Here is a 21,251-nt window from a genome sequence, read left to right as displayed (position 1 = left end):
CTCAGTGTAAGTTTAACCGTTTTTGTGCCCTTCTCGCCTAGCCCGCCAGCTGGTCATAGATTAGGATTGCAGTGGTATCTGACATAGATTAGGAATACAGTGGTATCTGACATAAAAGGACACCCTTGTGACCAGCCAGAAGTGTCCCTTCACTAAGGGTGGTCTGTCATGGCAGATCAAGATAACAGGCAAAGGGGCAACAGTTGGTGTCCTTTCTGACGAGGTGTGGTCTCATCGTAAATACCTCACATAGCAGGTACGTCCCATTGACATTCGCAAAACTAAGAAGCTCTACCAATAGTATAACCATCAAACTCCGTATACAGAGGGCCCGCCCTCCTTTTTGAACCCCCTCCCCCCCCCCCCCCATGTAAGACTTCCCCCGTTTTAAGACCGTGCTTTTTCAGATTTTCTGCTCATAACCTTCGTTAATCTACCTCCAATTTAAGACTCCTTCCTTTTACATTGTCTCAGATGTGTGGAGGTCTTAAAAGGGGAGTTCCACTGTCCTACAGTCAGCGTTCAAGAGCCTAATGTGCTTGACAACATCCCAAGCCCCTGTGTCTCCCCATTCACACTGCCTCTTGACACTGGTCACCGGTAGGTACCGTGAGGCATCCACGGCAAATGGAGCGTAGCGAATGGCCACACAAAAGCAACTTGTAGTATAATGCAAAACACTGAGAGAGGCGGACAAAAAGCGACGAAAAGAGAGAGAGGGAGAGAGAGAGAGAGAGAGAGAGAGAGAGAGAGAGAGAGAGAGAGAGAGAGAGAAGAGAGAGAGTTGGGGAAAGGGATGGATAGAGAGAGAGGGAAGCATGGAGGGAGAGAGGTGGGGATGGGAGGGTGGGAGGGAGAGAGAGGGATGGGAGGCAGGGAGGGAGAGAGAGAGAGACAGATAGAGAGAGAAAGAGAAAACGAGAAAGAGGAAGACAGCGACAAAGACAGCGACAGAGACAGAAAGACAGAGCAAGAAAGAGAAAAAGGCAGGCGTTGGCGCCATACTGAACAATTCCGTCAAGTACGTCGCTCATGTCAACGAAACGGAGTGAAAAGAAGTCAGGGGGTTTCCTCCTTTCTTCTTCAGTTCACTGACATCATTTTAGTTTGCAGCTTTCTATACTCTCCTTAGACACGAGGGAAGCAAAGATCGAGGAGGGGGCGGGGAGAAACGGGGATATAAAATGAAGACGGGGACGATGAAAGAGAAAGAAACAACAAAGAAGGAACGAGTGCAAAAAAAAAAAGAAAATCAGTTTCACTTGACGACTCGGATTAGGCGAAAGAAGTGATTATCAGCGTCTGTGCCAGTCAGTGCATTAGGATGGAAAAAAACTGGGATGCTCCCGACGAAAAGTGGCAAAGTCGCCTAGATTAACAGGAAATTAAACTGCTCCTCCAGAAGTGGGGTAACTCGTAACAGGCAGACAACAGTTACAATAAGAAGACGAAACTGTGTACACCGGAAGCATGACGGATTGAAATTAGACATGTTTCTTTGAAAAATTTCGAAGGTTTTTCTTAAGAAAGTTTGGGAAATAAGACTTTTATTGTAAAGCAGCCACCGCCGTTCAGTGCAGGGTGTTTTCAGCGGTTCCAATCAAAACGATGCTGCGGAGAGGAGAAAGAAAAATGAAAGAAAGAAAGATACAAAAAATGATGAGGGAGGAGTGCCTCATTCAGCACTGGACGACTGTGGTGCTTGCAATCAAGTTGTTGTGGCCGTGTATAGCAAGGAGGGAATAGCATACACACACACAAACACTCATGAATGTGACGAAGAAATGACTGTGGGGGGAGAGACAAGAGTGCTCCACTGGAGCAGCCCAATAAATCGCGCATTGGAAACATCCGCTGCCACTTCCTGCCCGAGATGGTCCGGCTGAGGATCTGGTACAGGGAGACATCGGCACACGACGGCTCTCCCTCCATCACAGCCCTGCTTCTAATTACACTTCATTTCCTCCCTAGCCTCTACTGCCCCCTCGCGAGCCCCGCGCGCGGCTAATACGGTGTCGCTCCGCACATCCGGGACCCCTGTGTGACGTGGCGTAATCTACACCGCCGTGCCGGAAGTGACTTCAATGAATCGCTCCGCTTTGCTGCCAGACGCCATTGCTGTCGTCCTTTTTGCTGCCAGCGCTTGGATTAAAAGGCTGGGAGGGATCCATGCTAGAGAGAGAGAGAGAGAGAGAGAGAGAGAGAGAGAGAGAGAGAGAGAGAGAGAGAGAGAGAGAGAGAGAGAGAGAGAGAGAGAGAGAGAGAGAGAGAGAGAGAGAGAGATCCCCGCCACTGGCAGTATATTCCTGATGCCACCACCATTGAGCTCTGCTTTCAGAGGCTAGGCCGCCATTCTGGTGCCGCCTAGCTAGATTTGAGCGAGAAATGAGCGTTTCTTGGGGGCTGCTCTCTGCGAAAAAGACTATGATTAAAAAGACTAAGAAAGGCGAGCATCTCTCTGGAGGTGTCGCCCGGAAGAAAACATGACCGCTGCACAGCGTGTAGTCCCGTGTGCTCTTCACTGATGACTCTTTCAACGAAAGTATTTTGCATCTCGTCAGACAGTGGTATCAAATTTTCGTCTCGCTGTCAAAAATTGTTTTTTTCATACGCTCTTCAATACTCGCCTAGAAAGCGGTTAGCTTCCTAACTTTGCTTGTCAGGGACAAACGTACCTCTGTACTCTGAGAGGCCGCCAGTCAGCCTCCACACACAAGTGTCTGGGAGACAAACCCAGCAACCGAGCCCAGGTCACCGATCCAATATTGCCCAGACCGCCGCCTAACAGGCTTACAGTCTCTGACTCCTGAATGGCGGTGATGACGAAGAGATGCTGAGCTCTGAATAGCCATGACGAACTGTTTCTCTGCCTTTCATCCAGGGAAAAAAATTAGACCGCTCTTTGAGAGCAAGATTTCCACAACTCTTTTGAGTGGAAGATATTCATGGCCGCTCTTTGAGGCGAGGATTTCATATTGAGGAAGCTAGGCGATGTATTGCTCCCGCAGCGAGGCGCCATTTCAATAGAGCACACCATTACTGTCTGGTCAAAAGAACAATCTGGTGCTCTTAGGCACTTTCGATGACACAACAAGAAATACTGCAAGGGAAGAGAAAGGAATGAATACTGCAAGGGAAGAGAGAGCGGAATGATTGCTTTTACAAAACGTCAAGATTATATCTTATCAAAAATGTAACCCTAGGATGCTAGTGCCTACAATTCATACTCTACCCCTGTTAAATTGACGTCGCTGATGCCAGTGCTATACCCTACAAATTATTAACTTCATCACGAAGAATGCGGCACCTCTCTCCAAAGTCTCTTATCCCATGCAATCCGTGTTTCGTAGAACAGCTTCACAGTTTGTCCATCGCAATCTCAGTATGTTTGCCCATGGCTTGAAATTTAACCCGGCTACACATCCTTAGTCGACTCACAGGCCGAGCCAAAGTCTCTCATCCAATCAAATTCAAAATTTTAAGAATAATATAATATAATGTCCATAATCATCTCACGGGTCTCTGGCCCTCCAACCTTCCAACAAATTACTGACCCCCTCGATATGAGGTCACCCTCAAGTCTCCTATCCAATCTCAGAATTAATTTTCAGTTTGTCCGATCACCATCACAATAAACTCTAATCCTTCTTCATAAAAGGCCCGAAGTTTCCTTAGCTAATAAAAAACAAAGTTCCAAGAATCGCTTTTTGATTGGTCCAATCGTCATCTCAGTAATGTCTCAATCTCAGTAGAGTCTGGCCTTTAGCACGAAATCTGGTCTCTCTAAGCATTCTCGTGTCCAGTGCGTGATCCGTACGGCCCAATCCCAGACCCCCTGCCAGTCCAGCTCGCGTTTCAAATGCAGCTCCATTCTGTGGATCTGCCTGGAGACAAAACACGGCAATAAATTTCAGCCCCCACCTCGCCACAGGCGGCAAAACAGCAGCCTTAATTGACAAAGGGATAAATTTCAAAACCTGACGACTGGTGAGGCCCGAGTGGATTGTTCCCCTTGTCGGACGTGATGACGTCCCCTGCCGGGCCGAGAGCGGCGTCCACGGCGAAGTAAAAATGGTGAGGAGATTAGCACGGTGACGACAAAGACTAATGTGCATTATCCAGCCCCTACGTCTTTCTGTCTCCGTCTCTCTCCCTCTCCCTGTCTCTCGTTCTCTCCCCGGCCCCCGCCCCTCTCTCTCTCCTCCTCCTCCCGTCTCTTTCTCTTCCTCTCTGTCTTTCTCTATTCCCCTCCTCTCTCTCCCCCCTCCCTCTCGCTCAGCAGCAGCTCAAAGCCTAACCTTCGCGAGGCTGTGTCCGGAGCAACCGACAGTTATTTCCAGACATGTTTTCAACAAAGCAGCGTGGTCGTTTTCATCTTTTCTATGCCAGCTTTGGACATGGCTAACTGATTGTGGACCTAGCTTTCTGTTTTAATACAGTCGAGTGATTTTGGACTCTTAGTCTGCCCGATGCAGCCTGCTCTTATACCAGTTTAAAAAAAGAAAAAAAAAGAATCCCTTCAGAAAGAAATCAAATACAATACCAAATTCTTAAAACTGGATCAGAATTATTTATTGAATTTTTTCCCCTCCGAATTCTTCTCTCCAGTTGTCTGCCCCCGCAAGATGTTTTTTTCCGCAAGACATGGCGGGCACGTCAACATCAGGGGTGACAACCAAGGAGCTGGAACAGCCTGAACGGAAAGCAGTTCCGGTAGTTGACGACAGCCCCCAGACCAAGCTCAGTTCCTGGGACGGCCAACGCAGAAAATCTCCGGCTGTGTTCCTGCGACAACGGTCTGCAGCACGGCAACAACACGTCGCACGTGCAGCGACTGCTGCAGCACGCACACGTCACGACAAACTTCATTCTGCTGCTGTCACAGCTCAAGTTTGTCCCAATCACGCGATGGAGAATTGAAGATGAGGACTGCTGAGAGATAGAGCGAATGCCCTTGGCAAAAGGTTCAGTCCTATTGATTTTGTTTCTTATCTGCACATTTCACGCAGATGAAAACTGCACTGACCTGGAAAATGACCGAAAAAAAACTAAAACAAAAATAACCGAACTGTTCTCAAAAAGCTCGGAATCAAAATGGCTGACATCGTACAACGAAGACACCACAGTGCTATTTCTGCCGCTCTTATTGCCACTGCTGATTTCTCTTTGAAATTATGGAGACATCTACAAAAAGATTCGAGTAATGTTTCCCAGTAGACATAAAACATCATCCTTGAATGAACAGAGAGGAAATAGAAGACGTGTGTGTTTGCACCAAAGGTAAGAGAGAGGACATTACATGGTCGATATCATTCTGATAAGCATCGCTCCACGGCTATTGCCAGTTGTCTCTCTGACCGGACGCTACAGTCCTACGCGAATCTATCAAAACAAAATTACAGAGTTATCTCCCATATGTTTTTCGGGAGCACTGATCTAAATTTGAGATCAGTGTTCGCGAGACGAAAATGATTGCAGATTGGCCGACTTCGACAGTGATCTCCGTTCTGTTCTTCACAGTTATGATAAAGACATCGTTCTAAGGTCAAAACAAGTCGAAATTTTGGGACTGCTGCCGGAAGGAGACCGTAATATATGGTTTCATCACTGTCAACTGGTTACAGAAAAAAATCGTCTGCTCCAGTGAGCGCCGAAACCAAACGGTTGATTATCACGTGACACTTTTGCCATATTTCGAGTTGTTTGCACAGTAACCTTTGTAATTTAAAAATTACAAAACACCATGAAAAAGTATTATCGATGATCGCGAATCTGCTTATATCAATAATACATTACAAAAAGCTCTAAATATGTGAGAAAAAAAATCGGTTTTCTTGCCAGACAAAAAAACTCAAGGCATCCTGTCAGGGAGAGAATGAGCCGAACTCATTTTGACCTGAGTTCAGGATGGGTCGATACCTCAAGCTATCAATTTCATTTGTCATCTAAAAATTAGAATGAATGCCACAAGATCGTGGATCTTTGAAGCGGTGTAAGGGTTCGTGGAATAAATGAGAAAAGAAAGTGTGAGAACTGGTAATCGAGATATGACACGAGGGAGAGAGAGAGAGAGAGAGGGAGAGAGAGAGAGAACAAGAGAGAGAGAGAGAGAGAGAGAGAGAGAGAGAAACAGACAGACAGACAGACAGAGACATAGAGAGTAACAGAGAGAGACATTGGGGTGTGCACGTTAAAGATCCCACGATTGACAAAAGGGTCTTTCCTGGCAAAATTGTAAAGGCATAGATAAAAAAAATGTCAACCAAATACCCGTGTGACTTGGAATGATAGGCCGTGAAAAGTAGGATATGCGCCGAAATGGCTGCGATCTACTGGCCGATGTGAATGCGTGATGTATTGTGTAAAAAATTCCATCTCACACGGCATAAATAAATCCCTGCGCCTTGAATATGTGCGCGATATAAATTGCATAAAATAAAAAAATAAAAAATAAAAATAAATCCCTGCGCTTAGAACTGTACCCACGGAATACGCGCGATATAAGCCTCATATTGATTGATTGATTGAGAGACAGACAGACAGACAGACAGAGAGAGAGAGACAGAGAGACAGAGAGACAGAGACAGAGAGGTTGGGTGCATGAGGGTTGGGGGTAGCAAGGAAGAAAGTGGTACATGTATGAGAGAAGGACAACGACTCTGAATAAAGAAAGCGGAAGGGGAGAATTGAGTAAAACCCCAGAAAAAATTCTGCTGGAAAAGTGAGATGAGAGGGGTGTTAAAAAAGCCTGGCCCGTGCGAGTGTTTAGGGTATGTTTATCCCTCTCGCCGATCAATGGTACTGCTGATGGGTTCCATTATTTTGTTAGAAAACGAAGCTGTCATGGGCGGGAAGGCGAGACGGGCCGGTGCCATAATGTTTTAATTGATTTGTTGGACACGTCTGACAGTGGGCGGAAGACAAGTTAGACCGAAGAAGGGAGGAGGGGTTGTTAGTGGAATAGGTGGGGAAGTATGAGCGGGGGGTGGGGGTGGGGTGATGGGTTAGGTTGGATTTGGGGAGGGGCAAGTGGGGGAAAGAGCGGTAGGGAAGAGAGAGTGTGGTGGGGCGGCAACAAACAACGAACGGTGGACAAGACTGAGAAGTAATTTGGACGAGTGTTTCCTCCGCCTTGACAGGACGCTATAGAAACACAATTGTCGTATTGCGCGATCCATCGTATGTGCTTTTGTTTGTTTACTTGTTTGTTTTGCGTTACAGAAGAATAAAATCCAAGATATTAATTGCTCACTGGATGTAAATTGACCGAAAACGCATCAGCTGTATAGGACAAACGAATACAAATTCAATTAACCTCGCGGCGTAGACTACCATGTGCCGTTCTGTTCTTCTGTTCATGGAAAACCCCACTCCATTTATCAACTCCCATTTATCACTTTTCACTGTGTCCTTGGCTGTGTTTCATGATGTACAACATCTGCAACATTCACACCACTGGCCATGTCAGTTGTCTGTTTCGCGATCTACACATCTGGTATTTGTGGCGGCCATTAAAAAGGGGAGAGAATAGGTGTCGCGTGTTGAGAAGAGTAGCGGCACTTAGATCTGACGTCATTACGAGCACACAGCACACCACGCACATAAAAACAGTCACAGCAATTATTGATGCACGTAAAGCGATGTTCGGGGAACTACCATTGCCGTGTCACTTTGCTCCTGATTCTCCTCGTGTTAACCTCACGACTACGGGACGGGAGAGCATTTAGGAGCTGTTAGAGAGAGCCTAGATTTTGACGTGTTTGTGGTAATGGCATTCAGCGAATATCATGAGTATGTCTTTGTGAATTGCCAATACAAACACCCACTATATTACTTTGCCATTGTAAGTAGACAGCGAGACTACATGAGTGATTTAAACTGATTGATGGGTGAACGTATATTGTTACCTTTACGCTGATGAACGAAGAGAACTCAAAACTGAGTTACAAATTCCAGTACAATTCAATAAAAGATGTGAAAAGCTTATGTTGAAAAAGATTAAAAGGAATAAGTAAATTCAATGACAAAAAATAAACAATTCAAACAAATGATAAAGTAACAGTTAAAAACACCAATAAAACTTAATAAGAAAAAGCAAATCCTATGATCAAACGAACAATAAACAGAGGGAACAAAACCGATTTGCCTATGCCCGGGACCTCACGGCGTGACCTCAAGAGAATCGTTTCATTCTCAATACAACATTAGCAGAACAACCCAGACAAAAAACACCCTCTGTCTCTCCGGAGTGGAAGGGATGAAAGGAGAACGCAGATAACAAAAAAGCTTGTCATCGCCCAGCATAAAGACACTTTTATTCTGTCACTATCGCTGACAAGGTCTGGCCATCCCTAGAGAGCCATCATACCAACACGCTACGGACCTGACCAGATAGATCGACTCGCGTGTGTCCACTCGCACAGCCCTGCCTCAAAGTCCCTCCCGATCGCCGCTGCCCAATGAATAATTGAGGCGGATATTTTTCTGTGAATCGAGTCAATTTTCGTGATTAAACTGCCGTTAAAGTCAGCCTGGCCGCGAGAGGTGAAGGGTCTCCCTAGAGACTCGTACGGTCCTCGTCTTGAGGGAGAAAGAAGCAGGAGCTCTAACGCTTTGCCGGCATCGCGACCGCTCTGTGCTAATGGTCTTGAAGGCATTAGCGCGGCAAGCACAGACCCCTTGGATCAATGACACTTTTTTACCCTACTTTTTTCTTCTTCCCAGCTGGGAGACAAGGCAAAATTTGATGGATGGATGAAAACAAAGGACGAATAAAAGCAACAATCTGGAGTACACACAGGCGAATAACGAAGTATCCAAAACAGACGTTTCTTACTTGAGGTCTGACGGACAGGTGGACGAACGCACACGCGCACATACACGCATATGGCATGAGAAGAAAAAAAACCACAAACACTTGGTATGTAAAAGGAACTGCATGTAAACATCGAAAGGCCAAGAAAAACACAAAATAGGTCAAATCAATAATAAATAATAAAGGAAAAGGGAAAACAACGGAGAAAAAACACACACACAAGAAGAAAAAAATGAATGAAATTTCTTTCTTTCTTTCTTTATTTTGGTGTTTAACGTCGTTTTCAACCGGTCAAGGTTATATCGCGACGGGGAAAGGGGGGGGAATGGGATAGAGCCACTTGTCAATTGTTTCTTGTTCACGAAAGCACTAATCAAAAAATTGCTCCAGGGGCTTGCAACGTAGTACAATATATGACCTTACTGGGAGAATGCAAGTTTTCAGTACAAAGGACTTAACATTTCCTACATACTGCTTGACTAAAATCTTTGCAAACATTGACTATATTCTATACAAGAAACACTTAACAAGGGTAAAAGGAGAAACAGAATCCGTTAGTCGCCTCTTACGACATGCTGGTGAGCATCGGGTAAATTCTTCTCCCTAACCCGCGGGGGGTAATGAATGAAATGTTTTTTGGGAAATAATGTGAATTGTAGAGAGTGGAGTGTCCAAGGAAATCAACATCAGGGGCTCCCCAAAGTGATCAGACCAAAAACGGGGAGAATAAAGTGTCACTGTGTGTCGGTGTGATGATGTATCAAAGAGTCCTGGGACATAACCCACATAACCCACTACACAGCTGAATAATTGAGTAAAACAGAGTTTTCTTTTGGTTGAAAACAAAACTTTAATTCAAATTCAATTTAAATATCATAATATTTGAGATTGGTATACGTACTCAAGCATATACATAGTAGAAGTTTACACAATGGTGGACATTTTTAGAATATTATGAAAGACAAGACTAAGGATATACAACCACGAGATAGTAATGAGGAGAAAAGAAGAAGGAAACAAAAATGATTTAAAAAAATAATCTTTCTTGAAGGAGCGAACGAGACGAAGACGAAGACGAAGACGAAGAAGCACCAATCTGTGAGAATGACAAATCTGATGACATCGGCACTGGTTGCCCCATACTTCCCACGTTAAAGACAGGTTATGGGAAACATTGACAGTCTTTTAGAAAGCAAAACCATTTTCATAGGATAAGGAAAACAGTTTGAGGAGTAAGAGCATAAAGCTGAAAGTCGATACGAGAAGTATGAACCCAAATAGCTTCACACCGTTCGTTGCTTTCAACAATGCAATTCTCATCTTTACAGTAAAGACACCAAACCATGGAAAAACAAAATCCTGATTAAAAAAAGAAGAAAAAAGGAGAAAAAAAGACAGAAAAAAAGACAGAAAAACGGACAAGAAAGAATGCATCGACGAATCGAAGAGTGCCACGCTATTTCCACGAGCGTATAATGCCTGTCAACCGTTCCTCCATTCTGATTGGATAATCATGTGCGTGACAGCTAAACCAGGAAAGACGTTCTGCGCATGAGTCAGACGAGAGCGGAAGTAAAGGGCCACCGCTCCAATCACACCACATTATTGAAAAATAACCATTGTAACCTCCCCTCCAAAAACGCAATATCAGACCTTGATTATTTCCTTACCCGCCGTTATTCGTTCTCGCGATTTCTCTCCGACTTAATCACAAAAAACAACTTTTATAGCGTAGAAAATTATACTCAGGATCAAACAGCCCCGCTCGGTTTGAAACGGGCCGTTATTACATCTCTTGGTGCAGTGACACGCAGTTGTTGCATCTCATGAAACGTGAGCACTCATACCCCCCCTACGTAGAACTGCTCGTCTGTTATTAGCAGTAACCAGCAACAGCCGTAGATGAATAGGCAAAATTAAATACACCGCAACCGCACACTCATTCTTAAAAAAAAAAGAAGAAAAAAAAAAAAAAGCAGATTTGGTAGAAACGGAATGATACAAGCAACAAGCAAACAATACCAACAAGAAAACCGTGGCTAAAAACAACAACATTATCTGCCCCCCCCCTCTCTCCCCATCGTAACCCAATTAACCTCCGTAGCCCTCTTCAAAAGAGAAAATCAAAATAACTTGGAAATGGTCTGCATTTACATTGGGGGGTGGGGCTGGAGAGAAAAAGACGGGAAAGGGGGAGGAGCGAGGAGACGAAAAGAAAAGCACGACGAGGGTCTTTTGTTACAGAACGATCAATCCACTGCAGTAATTAACAACGCTTGACCCCCAAGAAAGAGATAGGCAAATGCTGAGGAGGCAAAATCTTCTCCTTCAACAAGAACAACAACAAGTCGCGTAAGGCGAAAATACAACATTTAGTCAAGTAGCTGTCGAACTCACAGAATGAAACTGAACGCAATGCAACGCAGCAAGACCGTATACTCGTAGCATCGTCAGTCCACCGCTCATGGCAAAGGCAGTGAAATTGACAAGAAGAGCGGGGTAGTAGTTGCGCTGAGAAGGATAGCACGCTTTTCTGTACCTCTCTTCGTTTTAACTTTCTGAGCGTGTTTTCAATCCAAACATATCATATCTATATGTTTTTGGAATCAGGAACCGACAAGGAATAAGATGAAAGTGTTTTTAAATTGATTTCGAAAATTTAATTTTGATCATAATTTTTATATTTTTAATTTTCAGAGCTTGTTTTTAATCCAAATATAACATATTTATATGTTTTTGGAATCAGAAAATGATGGAGAATAAGATGAACGTAAATTTGGATCGTTTTATAAAACAAGGTTTTTTTTACAATTTTCAGATTTTTAATGACCAAAGTCATTAATTAATTTTTAAGCCACCAAGCTGAAATGCAATACCGAAGTCCGGGCTTCGTCGGAGATTACTTGACCAAAATTTCAACCAATTTGGTTGAAAAATGAGAGCCGGATATGACGTCATCAAAGACATTTATCCAAAAAATGAAAAAAATAGTCTGAGGATATCATACTCAGGAACTCTCATGTCAAATTTCATAAAGATCGGTCCAGTAGTTTAGTCTGAATCGCTCTACACACACACACAGAAAGACAGACAGACACACATACACCACGACCCTCGTCTCGATTCCCCCCTCTATGTTAAAACATTTAGTCAAAACTTGACTAAATGTAAAAACACCGCCCAAGAATAAAAAAACCAAACGCCGTACGGCCCAAACAAAGAAACCAACAAACAAATACTCTTGTCGCATACCTTCAGCCTGTTCACTGGTGCGTCGCCTCCCGCTTGGGGCTTTGATGATGTCGGAGATGGTGTAGCCGGCTGAAGGCCGCTGCATATCGCCTGCGGAGGGGGCGGGGGAGTTCTGGCTGACGGGGGCGTCTCCCCCCGCGTGAGGGCTGTCCCCCGGATCCCGGGGAGATACGGATCTGGTTCTATCGCTGGCTTTGTTGCGGACGATTCTGCAAGGACAGAGGAACAGTGATATGATTATTTGAACCGCTTTAATACTACGTAATGTACGGAAACTGCAAATTGTGAATGCTTGCAAAGGTTTTGTAGTAATTTTTTTTCAGTATATATTACTTTATTTTATTTCAGTTTATATTATATGTTTAAATTTGTATTTACACTATTTAAAAAAATTAGTATGATTGTTTTTAACTTCTTATCTTATCTAATTTCAGTTTTATTTGTTTCATTTTTATTTCTTTTCATGTCGACTACGGTATGGGTGTCTGAAATGTTCTTTGTTTCGACTACGGTATGGGTGTCTGAAATGTTCTTTGTTTCGACTACGGTATGGGTGTCTGAAATGTTCTTTGTTTCCACTACGGTATGGGTGTCTGAAATGTTCCTTGTTTCGACTACGGTATGGGTGTCTGAAATGTTCTTTGTTTCGACTACGGTATGGGTGTCTGAAATGTTCTTTGTTTCGACTACGGTATGGGTGTCTGAAATGTTCTTTGTTTCGACTACGGTATGGGTGTCTGAAATGTTCTTTGTTTCGACTACGGTATGGGTGTCTGAAATGTTCTTTGTTTCGACTACGGTATGGGTGTCTGAAATGTTCTTTGTTTCGACTACGGTATGGGTGTCTGAAATGTTCTTTGTTTCGACTACGGTATGGGTGTCTGAAATGTTCTTTGTTTCGACTACGGTATGGGTGTCTGAAATGTTCTTTGTTTCGACTACGGTATGGGTGTCTGAATTGTTCTTTGTTTCCACTACGGTATGGGTGTCTGAAATGTTCTTTGTTTCGACTACGGTATGGGTGTCTGAAATGTTCTTTGTTTCGACTACGGTATGGGTGTCTGAAATGTTCTTTGTTTCGACTACGGTATGGGTGTCTGAAATGTTCTTTGTTTCGACTACGGTAAGGGTGTCTGAAATGTTCTTTGTTTCGACTACGGTATGGGTGTCTGAAATGTTCTTTGTTTCGACTTCTGTTGCTCATCTGGCGCTGAATATTTCGTTTATTTGAAAGGCCTTAATTATTTCTTGTTTATACGTGTAACTTTCGTATATGCCCACATGTTATCCTCATACTTGTGTATCATTCTGTTTAGAACTATTGGACTCCAAATGCCTTTGCTACAGATAACTTTTAATTTATTTTATTTTATTTGTAACTGTATACGCCAAGCATTTACGTGTACATGTATTTTGTGCGGTTAAACTGATTTCAAACACCACATCGTCCACCTCCACCCCTCAGCGTCCCACGTGAGTTGCAAAGCCACCATAAATCTCATCAACAAGGGCGACAACTGCGGAAAGAAGCAGGGGAGGTAATGGCGCGTGGCCGAGTCAAGCAACATGGGGTCGTCACAACACTACACGAACACGCGCGGAAACTCTACTTCCGTTTCGCATCTCGCGCATAGCAGTCTTAGGAATAACTCTTGGGCTGTGCAGAATCCTTAATTTCTTATTTGTTCTATCCAGTTTTCTTGATTTCATGTTTCCTCTACATTTGTCTTGCTTTCCCCCCTTATTTTAAGTTTTGAAGTGTGTAATTTATCTGATATTGCATGTTTTTGTTCTGTGTAAAAAAAAATAAAAAAAATTGGATAGCTTTTCCATCATCATTTATGAAAGGAACGAATTCCAAGTTAAGACAATTTAAAACAGGCGAATCCACATAATTCCCACATAAAAAAAATACAACAATTTTAAACATATTTGTCCAATGTCGAAACTACACAGAACGACCGACATGCTTTTAAGGCGTTACTTTTTCATGCCTCGTTTCTTATGGAAACACCATGCATCTTTGAACAAATTGAATTAACAAATAGCTATGTTTTCACAAACAAAGCACCGTGCATCTTTTCGGTGCAATTGGCAACTCGCTTTCATGAGCCATTGCTGACAGGTAGCACGGGTCATTGGCAGCACAAATTAATGTTACATACGAGGGGCAGGACAAATGACTTGTGACCCGCTCATTCCAAAACTGCACTTCAGAGTAGAATTTAACGACTGCAGAGATAATGATGATGCGATTAATCGGGCATGTCTCACTTTGCTTTTTTTGTGCGTTTTTTTCTCTCGATTTGTCTGTTTATTTCTTGTGTTTCAGTGTTAGAAAAACTTTCTTATATTTGAGCGTTTATTTTTCGATGTGTCTATTTATTTTTCGTGTTTCATTTTTAAAACTTTAACGATCCATTGTTTTCTTTGCAATGCAGCTTCCGTTTGTTTTGGTCTGCGGTGTCTGCTTGAGTCAACAGCATAGGCTAATTATATAATGAGTGAATAATTAAGTGAATAAATAAATACATTCTTAAATGAACAAATACACTTATAAACACACACAAACTAACAAAGAACAACGAAATAAATCGACAAATACATAAATTAACAAACAAATAGATAAAACAAATTAATTGCAATTCAAGTCACAAGTACATGGACCCTCCAGGGAATACAGACAGTTGCACTACGTCGTAATTATCATGCATTGTACACTAGAACAGAATTGTCAGCTGTCATTCGACACAAAAGCCAACAGACACAGCCCCGAATATTCATTCCAAGCCTTATTTTTGAACGAATTGTTTGCAGACAATAAACCCTTCTGACAGACAAACAAAATAGTTCTGTGGCAGAAAAAAAATCTGTGTGCTGCAGACACGTTTATACCGGTGATGAGCCAATAAGTGGGCCCCTGCTAGGAAAGTCTATTGTAAAACTATCTGCTCGGCGTGTCAGCTTTGCCTGTCAGTCTCAACACAAGCGTGGCAAAACACTGCACGCACAAATTTGGGAAGGCTCTTCGGTGCACTTTCTTTTCTTGTCCATACACTCACGGGGTCTTCTTCTTGTCGTCATCTTGTATTTTCTGTGGAGAGCGGGCCTCAGTACTTGACAAGGAATTAGACAAAATAAATAATACAAAAACACAAAAAGAGGAGCAGAGGGGGAGGGAGGAGGTGGAGATGGAAGAATGTTATAAAAAGGATGTCAAGATATAACAAGTCGCGTAAGGCGAAAATACATTTAGTCAAGCTCAGTCGAACTCACAGAATGAAACTGAACGCATTGCACTTTTTACGCAAGACCGTACACTCGTAGCATCGCCTGTCCACCGCTCGTGGCAAAGGCAGTGAAATTAACAATCCAGAAAAACGCGGTAGCGGTTGCGCTGAGGAGGATAGCACGCTTTTCTATATCTCTATTCTTTTTAACTCTCTGAATGTGTTTTTAATCCAAACATATCATATCTATATGTTTTTGGAATCAGGAACGGACAAGGAATAAGACGTTTTTAAATCGATTTCGGAAATTTAATTTTTAATCATATTTTTTTAATTTTTAATTTTCAGAGCTTGTTTTTAATCCGAATATAACATATTTATATGTTTTTGGAATCCGAAAATGATAAAGAATACGATAAACGTAATTTTGGATCGTTTTATAAAAAAATAATGTTAATTACAATTTTCAGATTTTCAATGACCAAAGTCATTAATTAATTTTTAAGCCTCCAAGCTGAAATGCAATCCCAAAGTCCGGCCTTCGTCGAAGATTGCTTGGCCAAAATTTCGATCAATTTGATTGAAAAACGAGGGTGTGACAGTGCCGCCTCAACTTTTACAAAATGCCGGATATGACTTCAAAGACATTTATCAAAAAAAATGAAAACAAGAAGAGCAAACGCTCGATCGAGTCACTTTCGCAGTTCTGAATATTATATGAGGCATCAGATGGACAGGAAGAAATTGCTATTCACAACACAATGAGTCACGTTCACATAAAATTTGAGCCCGGTCACTTTTATAGTTTCCGAGAAAAGCCCAACGTTAAGTTGTGTGTTGCCGAACAGAAAAGGCTAGTTATCTCCCTTGTTTTTCTGATAACGTTCGTAAAAGGCTACAGATGTAAATACTTTGATGTAAAGAATAATCCTACAAAGTTTCAATCACATCCGATGAACTTTGTCAAAGATATAAAATGTCTAATTTTTCCTTTGACGCTGACCTGTGACCTTGAAAAAGGTCAAAGGTCAACGAAACCATCGTTAAAGTGTAGAGGTCATTGGAGGTCACGACTAAACAAAATATGAGCCCGATCGCTTTGATAGTTTCCGAGAAAAGTCCAACGTTAAGGTGGTGTCTACGGACGGCCGGCCGGACGGCCGGCCGGACGGCCGGCCGGACAGACTAACACTGACCGATTACATAGAGTCACTTTTTCTCAAGTGACTCAAAAAATCGTCTGGGGATATCATACCCAGGAACTGTCATGAAAAATGTATCAAAGATCGGTCCAGTAGTTTACTCTGAATCGCTCTACACACACACACACACACACACACACACACACACACACACACACACACACACACACACACACACACACACACACACACACACACACACACACACACACACACACACACACACACAACGACCCTCGTCTCGATTCCCCCCTCTATGTTAAAACATTTAGTCAAAACTTGACTAAATGTAAAAAAGAAAAGAAAAAAAGCGCAGGGAGTGGAAATGATAGTGCGGTTTTGGGACTTGGAGGAGACACTGAATATCATTTGTTTAAACAATGTGTTATTTCTGTTTACATATTATTGGTTTAAACATTTGTTTTATTTCTGTTTACATATTCATGAAATGAACATACATTCATCAATATGAAAACTGCAACAAAAATACGGAATATAATTGTGAAAACGCTGAGAATTAACACCAATCCTGAGATAACTCGAGAAAAAAAAACCCACTCCCACATCAACCCCCAGCAAAGATTCTCCTCTACTTAGGTATCCTTAGCAAGTCCGCGGCCACGCCTGATCCTGAACGGTATCATACCTGTATACGTTTATTATCAAAAACAGAAATCAAAAGAATGTTCTCACACTGAAAATAACGATACGTTATTGTTGATCCCAAAGGAAAGCAAACATGATGTGAGTATTGTTGGCAAGTAACGACCCGTGTAAACACTATCCGAAAAATAGTTCAATACGAAACCCCACCCCTCCGAGAGAGAGAAATCCTCCGCTCTTAAAACCCCACGCCTCAGTTTTCACGGCAAATTCTGACACACACAATCAAAACGTTGTATATATTTGGACGCTTTGTGCAAACACCCAAAACACCCCACCCTCCTACAATTTCTCGTAACACAGAAACCATTCAGCGGGTAATCCAGGCTATCAATAACGCTGATTTTCAGCGGGGCTGATTTGATCCATAACATATTGTGAAGCGGACCATTGTTCGTAGAGCACGTGAAACCCGAAACGCTAATCCTGAGCGACCGTTATTGCTTCTTCGCACAAAATCAGGTCACCGCTGTCACAGGGGAGTAAGTAAGTGTGTGTGTGTGTGTGTGTGTGTGTGTGTGTGTGTGTGTGTGTGTGTGTGTGTGTGCGCGTTTGAGGGGGGGGGGGGAGGAGGTATATATATATAATGACAGTTTTGTTCCGCTAATATTGTTTCGTTGTTTTGGTTTGGGTTTTTCCTTTAAACAGTATTTTATTCATAAACAGACACATGATAATATAACAACATCATTAAGAAGGAGCACAACAAGTTTAAAACTTATGGTAAGTGCTCACATAAACATTCCTGAAATTTCATGGCGGATTATGATCAATGCGACACATTTTTTGAAAAAGAGATGAGACAAAAAAACAAAAACAAAATATATATATATAAAAAAAATTAAAAAAATTTAAAAAAAAAGGAAAAAAAAGAAAAGGAGAAAAACAGCAAGGAAAACTTAGTTTGAATTATCGAACACAATCTGTGTCAATACCGAAAACGAAAACAAATACAAAACGAGAACGAAAGACACAACAAAATATCAAAAAAAAGATGGGCCCCAAGTAATATATTTAGAAAAACCCACACCAACATCGAACTAAGGTGTCCCAAAGCGGTTTGATTTCTCAATATAGCTTTGGACAACAACAAAAATAGCACTATTTTCAAATATGGAAATGTTTGAATCACCTGTCAGGAGTGTGTCAATATTAACAAATTCTGGAGCTAATGTACCGATTGTTGCGGTTCTTGCATCATTAAACAGGGGACATGATAGCAAATAGTGATGAACAGTTTCAGCAAAATAACCACAAGAACATTCCGGGTTGTTTACTAGGTGGCGATTAAACATATCATATTGTAAATCACTCATTCCAAGTCTTAACCTGCAATGCAAAACTTCAGTTTTGCGATTTGGGGAATAGTAATATGGTGGAATTGAAATATCAAAAGCTGTGAAATGTCGCTTGAACAGACCAACAGAATCACATTGTTGTATATTTTCAGGCAACTTATTCCAGAGACTAGTTGCAGAAGGAATAAAAGATGACTTGTACAAATCTGATTTACACTGGGGAGTCTTACGCTCTAGTGGGTGTCTGTGGTGGTAGGGATTTAGGTCAGAAACAAGAGGTGGCAATAAAACGTTGAGGTAATTTGGTACATTGCCGTGGACCATTTTATAATATAACATTAATTTGTGACGGCGTCTTCGCTCTATAAGTGGTATAAAGCCAGATTCTGTATACAATTTTTCGTGTGAAGTGCCTTTAACAGCACCAACAATAATTCGAATGGATTCGAGTTGCAGCTTTAAAACCAATTTCATCTTATTTCTTGTCCGTTCCTGATTCCAAAAACATATAGATATATGTTTGGATTAAAAACACGTTCAGAGAGTTAAAAAAGAATAGAGATATAGAAAAGCGTGCTATCCTCCTCAGCGCAACCGCTACCGCGCTTTTCTGAATTGTTAATTTCACTGCCTTTGCTACGAGCGGTGGACAGACGAAGCTATGAGTTTGTCTTAACGTGTCTGAATTTGTGCTGTCCTACTCTTTGTGCATAACAAAAGATCTCTTTTGTTTCAGTCTAATATTAACGTATCTAGTAAGTGTGCATAACATTTACCGGAGTCTTTAGTGATGACCACATGATTGATGCAGCGATCAAGAATTAATGCGACATTCCGAAATGATTGTAATACAAAACTTATACGAAACATTCCTCATGTAGTGTTCATAATTATGGGTGTCGTAACGTATATATATATATATACACGAGTGATCCCGACAGGTGTTTACAAATCAGTATTTTCTGAAAGGAAAAGAGAATACACCCAGCAAAAGACAGCCAGTACATCGCAGCAACCATGCAGTCAACATAAGGGGAAATAACATAGCTAAAGCTTTGCGTTGATAAGAAAAATTGTCAGGCGGGATCAGTCTAAACCGGAACGGCTTCCCGGTTGACGATTTATAAAAGTAGGCCTATAAGCAATGTGAGATTAATACTTCTGTTTGAAACTGTGGATGTGTCTCCATGAATGTTTCATATTTCTAAAACTGTTCTTCTCATACAGCCAAAAGCAACATGTAGAGGACTAACGTAGTTAAAAACAAATTCCATACACACGTGAGATCCTTATAAAAACCACACCAACAAACATTCACTTTGTGAACTCAGGTCCTCCTGTTTAAAAGCACATTGAACTAAGACCGTTATATTTTCTGAACCGAAACTGATTACCCGAGAGATTAAGGCCTCGTTACAGAAATCTAGCCATACCACACTTTAAAAACAAATTTGGTAATCATGGCGACTCTAATGTAGGGTAATAATGACGGAAAGATCTGCTTCGGTTTGTTAACGGCCCAGGTCTGGAGCCTAAAACTAACGTCTGCCAGATTAAAATCCCGTTAAAACAATCTAGCTATTCGCTCAAATCCAATGCAATAATCCGACTATAATTCACAGTATAGCTGTCGACGGTTCGACCGTTCTAATGCAATTATGTGTGAGCTTTCCCTCTGTCTCGTCTTTCTGCCTCTGTCTCTGTCACTAGCTGTCTCTCTCTGTCTCTCTCTCTCTCTCTCTCTCTTTGTCTTAGTTGTAGCAGGGACAGATTGTAAGACTAGGCGTCAGCCTAAAATCTCCATACTTGAGTAATAAAGTTCGTTCGTTCGTTCTCTCTCTAGCTCTATGTTTCTCTCTCTGAAATCATTCATCACTCATTATAAACTCTCTCTCTCTCTGTCTCTCTCTCTGTCTCTGTCTCTCTCTCTTTGTCTCTCTCTCTGTCTCTGTCTCTATCTCTCTCTGTCTATATCTGTGTGTGTGTGTGTCTCTCTCTCTCATTAGTATACTTTCCTTGCTCTTACCTCCCCCCTCTCCTCCCCCTATTCCTTCCACGCCCCGTCCCCTCCTCAGCACACACCCTCAAACACACAACGAGATTATAGAGAGAAGAGGTGGCACGAGCAACTAATCCAATTGAGGTCACCGAGCTAACAAGGTTACTCCCTGCCAGCGCTATCCCAGGCTAGCGGCCACTGTGCCTTAAAAAGTCTGGCCCGGCCAATTCGATTGGGAGTCCGTGAAACTCTGTGAAACTCGGGCTTATTCGATCTTGGAAGGCTGTGAAAACCAGGTTTATCCGATACGCTGTGCACATACAAATCATCCCCAGCTCCGGCCCCCCCAAACAAAGACAACACACGTTGAGGCTAAATCCAATTCGTTCTGTCGTTCTGCTTTTTTCTTCTGATATTTTCTTCGTCTTTTTTTTTTTGGGGGGGGGGGGGGGGGGGTTGGAAACCGAGCGTGGATATGTCAGAACTTCCTGCAAACTCGCAGGTCACTGCAGACGAGTGGTTCCTTGTCTCTTTCTCGGTCTGTGACGAGAAAATGGAAGTTGTTTGAGTGTGTGGAGGATAGAGGGGGGTGCGAGCAAGGAAGCTTTTTGTGTGGTTGAGGTAGCGTTAGAATGGACAAGGGGGAGAGAAGAGTTGTCTCAAGAATCTTTCTGCTTGCATTTGGTGCAAGCACTTCAGAACACACAAAGGCGCGTCGAGATTTTGCCAAACCGACAAAAACAATGAGATCAAACCGACCACAGAACACAAGAAACCATGACAACACGAAAC

General features: G+C 42.3%; 1 protein-coding gene across 7 annotated transcripts in view; it reads right to left on the bottom strand.

Moving 5' to 3' along the window:
- The window catches only part of LOC138957746 (paired box protein Pax-5-like), a 255,055-nt gene that overhangs the window by 38,539 nt on the left and 195,265 nt on the right, over positions 1-21,251 (bottom strand). For all 7 annotated transcript variants that reach the window (XM_070328817.1, XM_070328820.1, XM_070328826.1 and 4 more), the window contains one exon: positions 12,068-12,276. In XM_070328817.1, coding sequence (XP_070184918.1) covers positions 12,068-12,276 — 209 coding nt within the window. The remainder of the gene's footprint in view (positions 1-12,067; positions 12,277-21,251) is intronic.

Source organism: Littorina saxatilis, linkage group LG2 (assembly GCF_037325665.1).
Source record: "Littorina saxatilis isolate snail1 linkage group LG2, US_GU_Lsax_2.0, whole genome shotgun sequence".
NCBI classification, from domain to species: domain Eukaryota; kingdom Metazoa; phylum Mollusca; class Gastropoda; order Littorinimorpha; family Littorinidae; genus Littorina; species Littorina saxatilis.
Note: the sequence above shows the minus strand (reverse complement) of the source record. Positions and strands in the feature narration are given on the sequence as shown.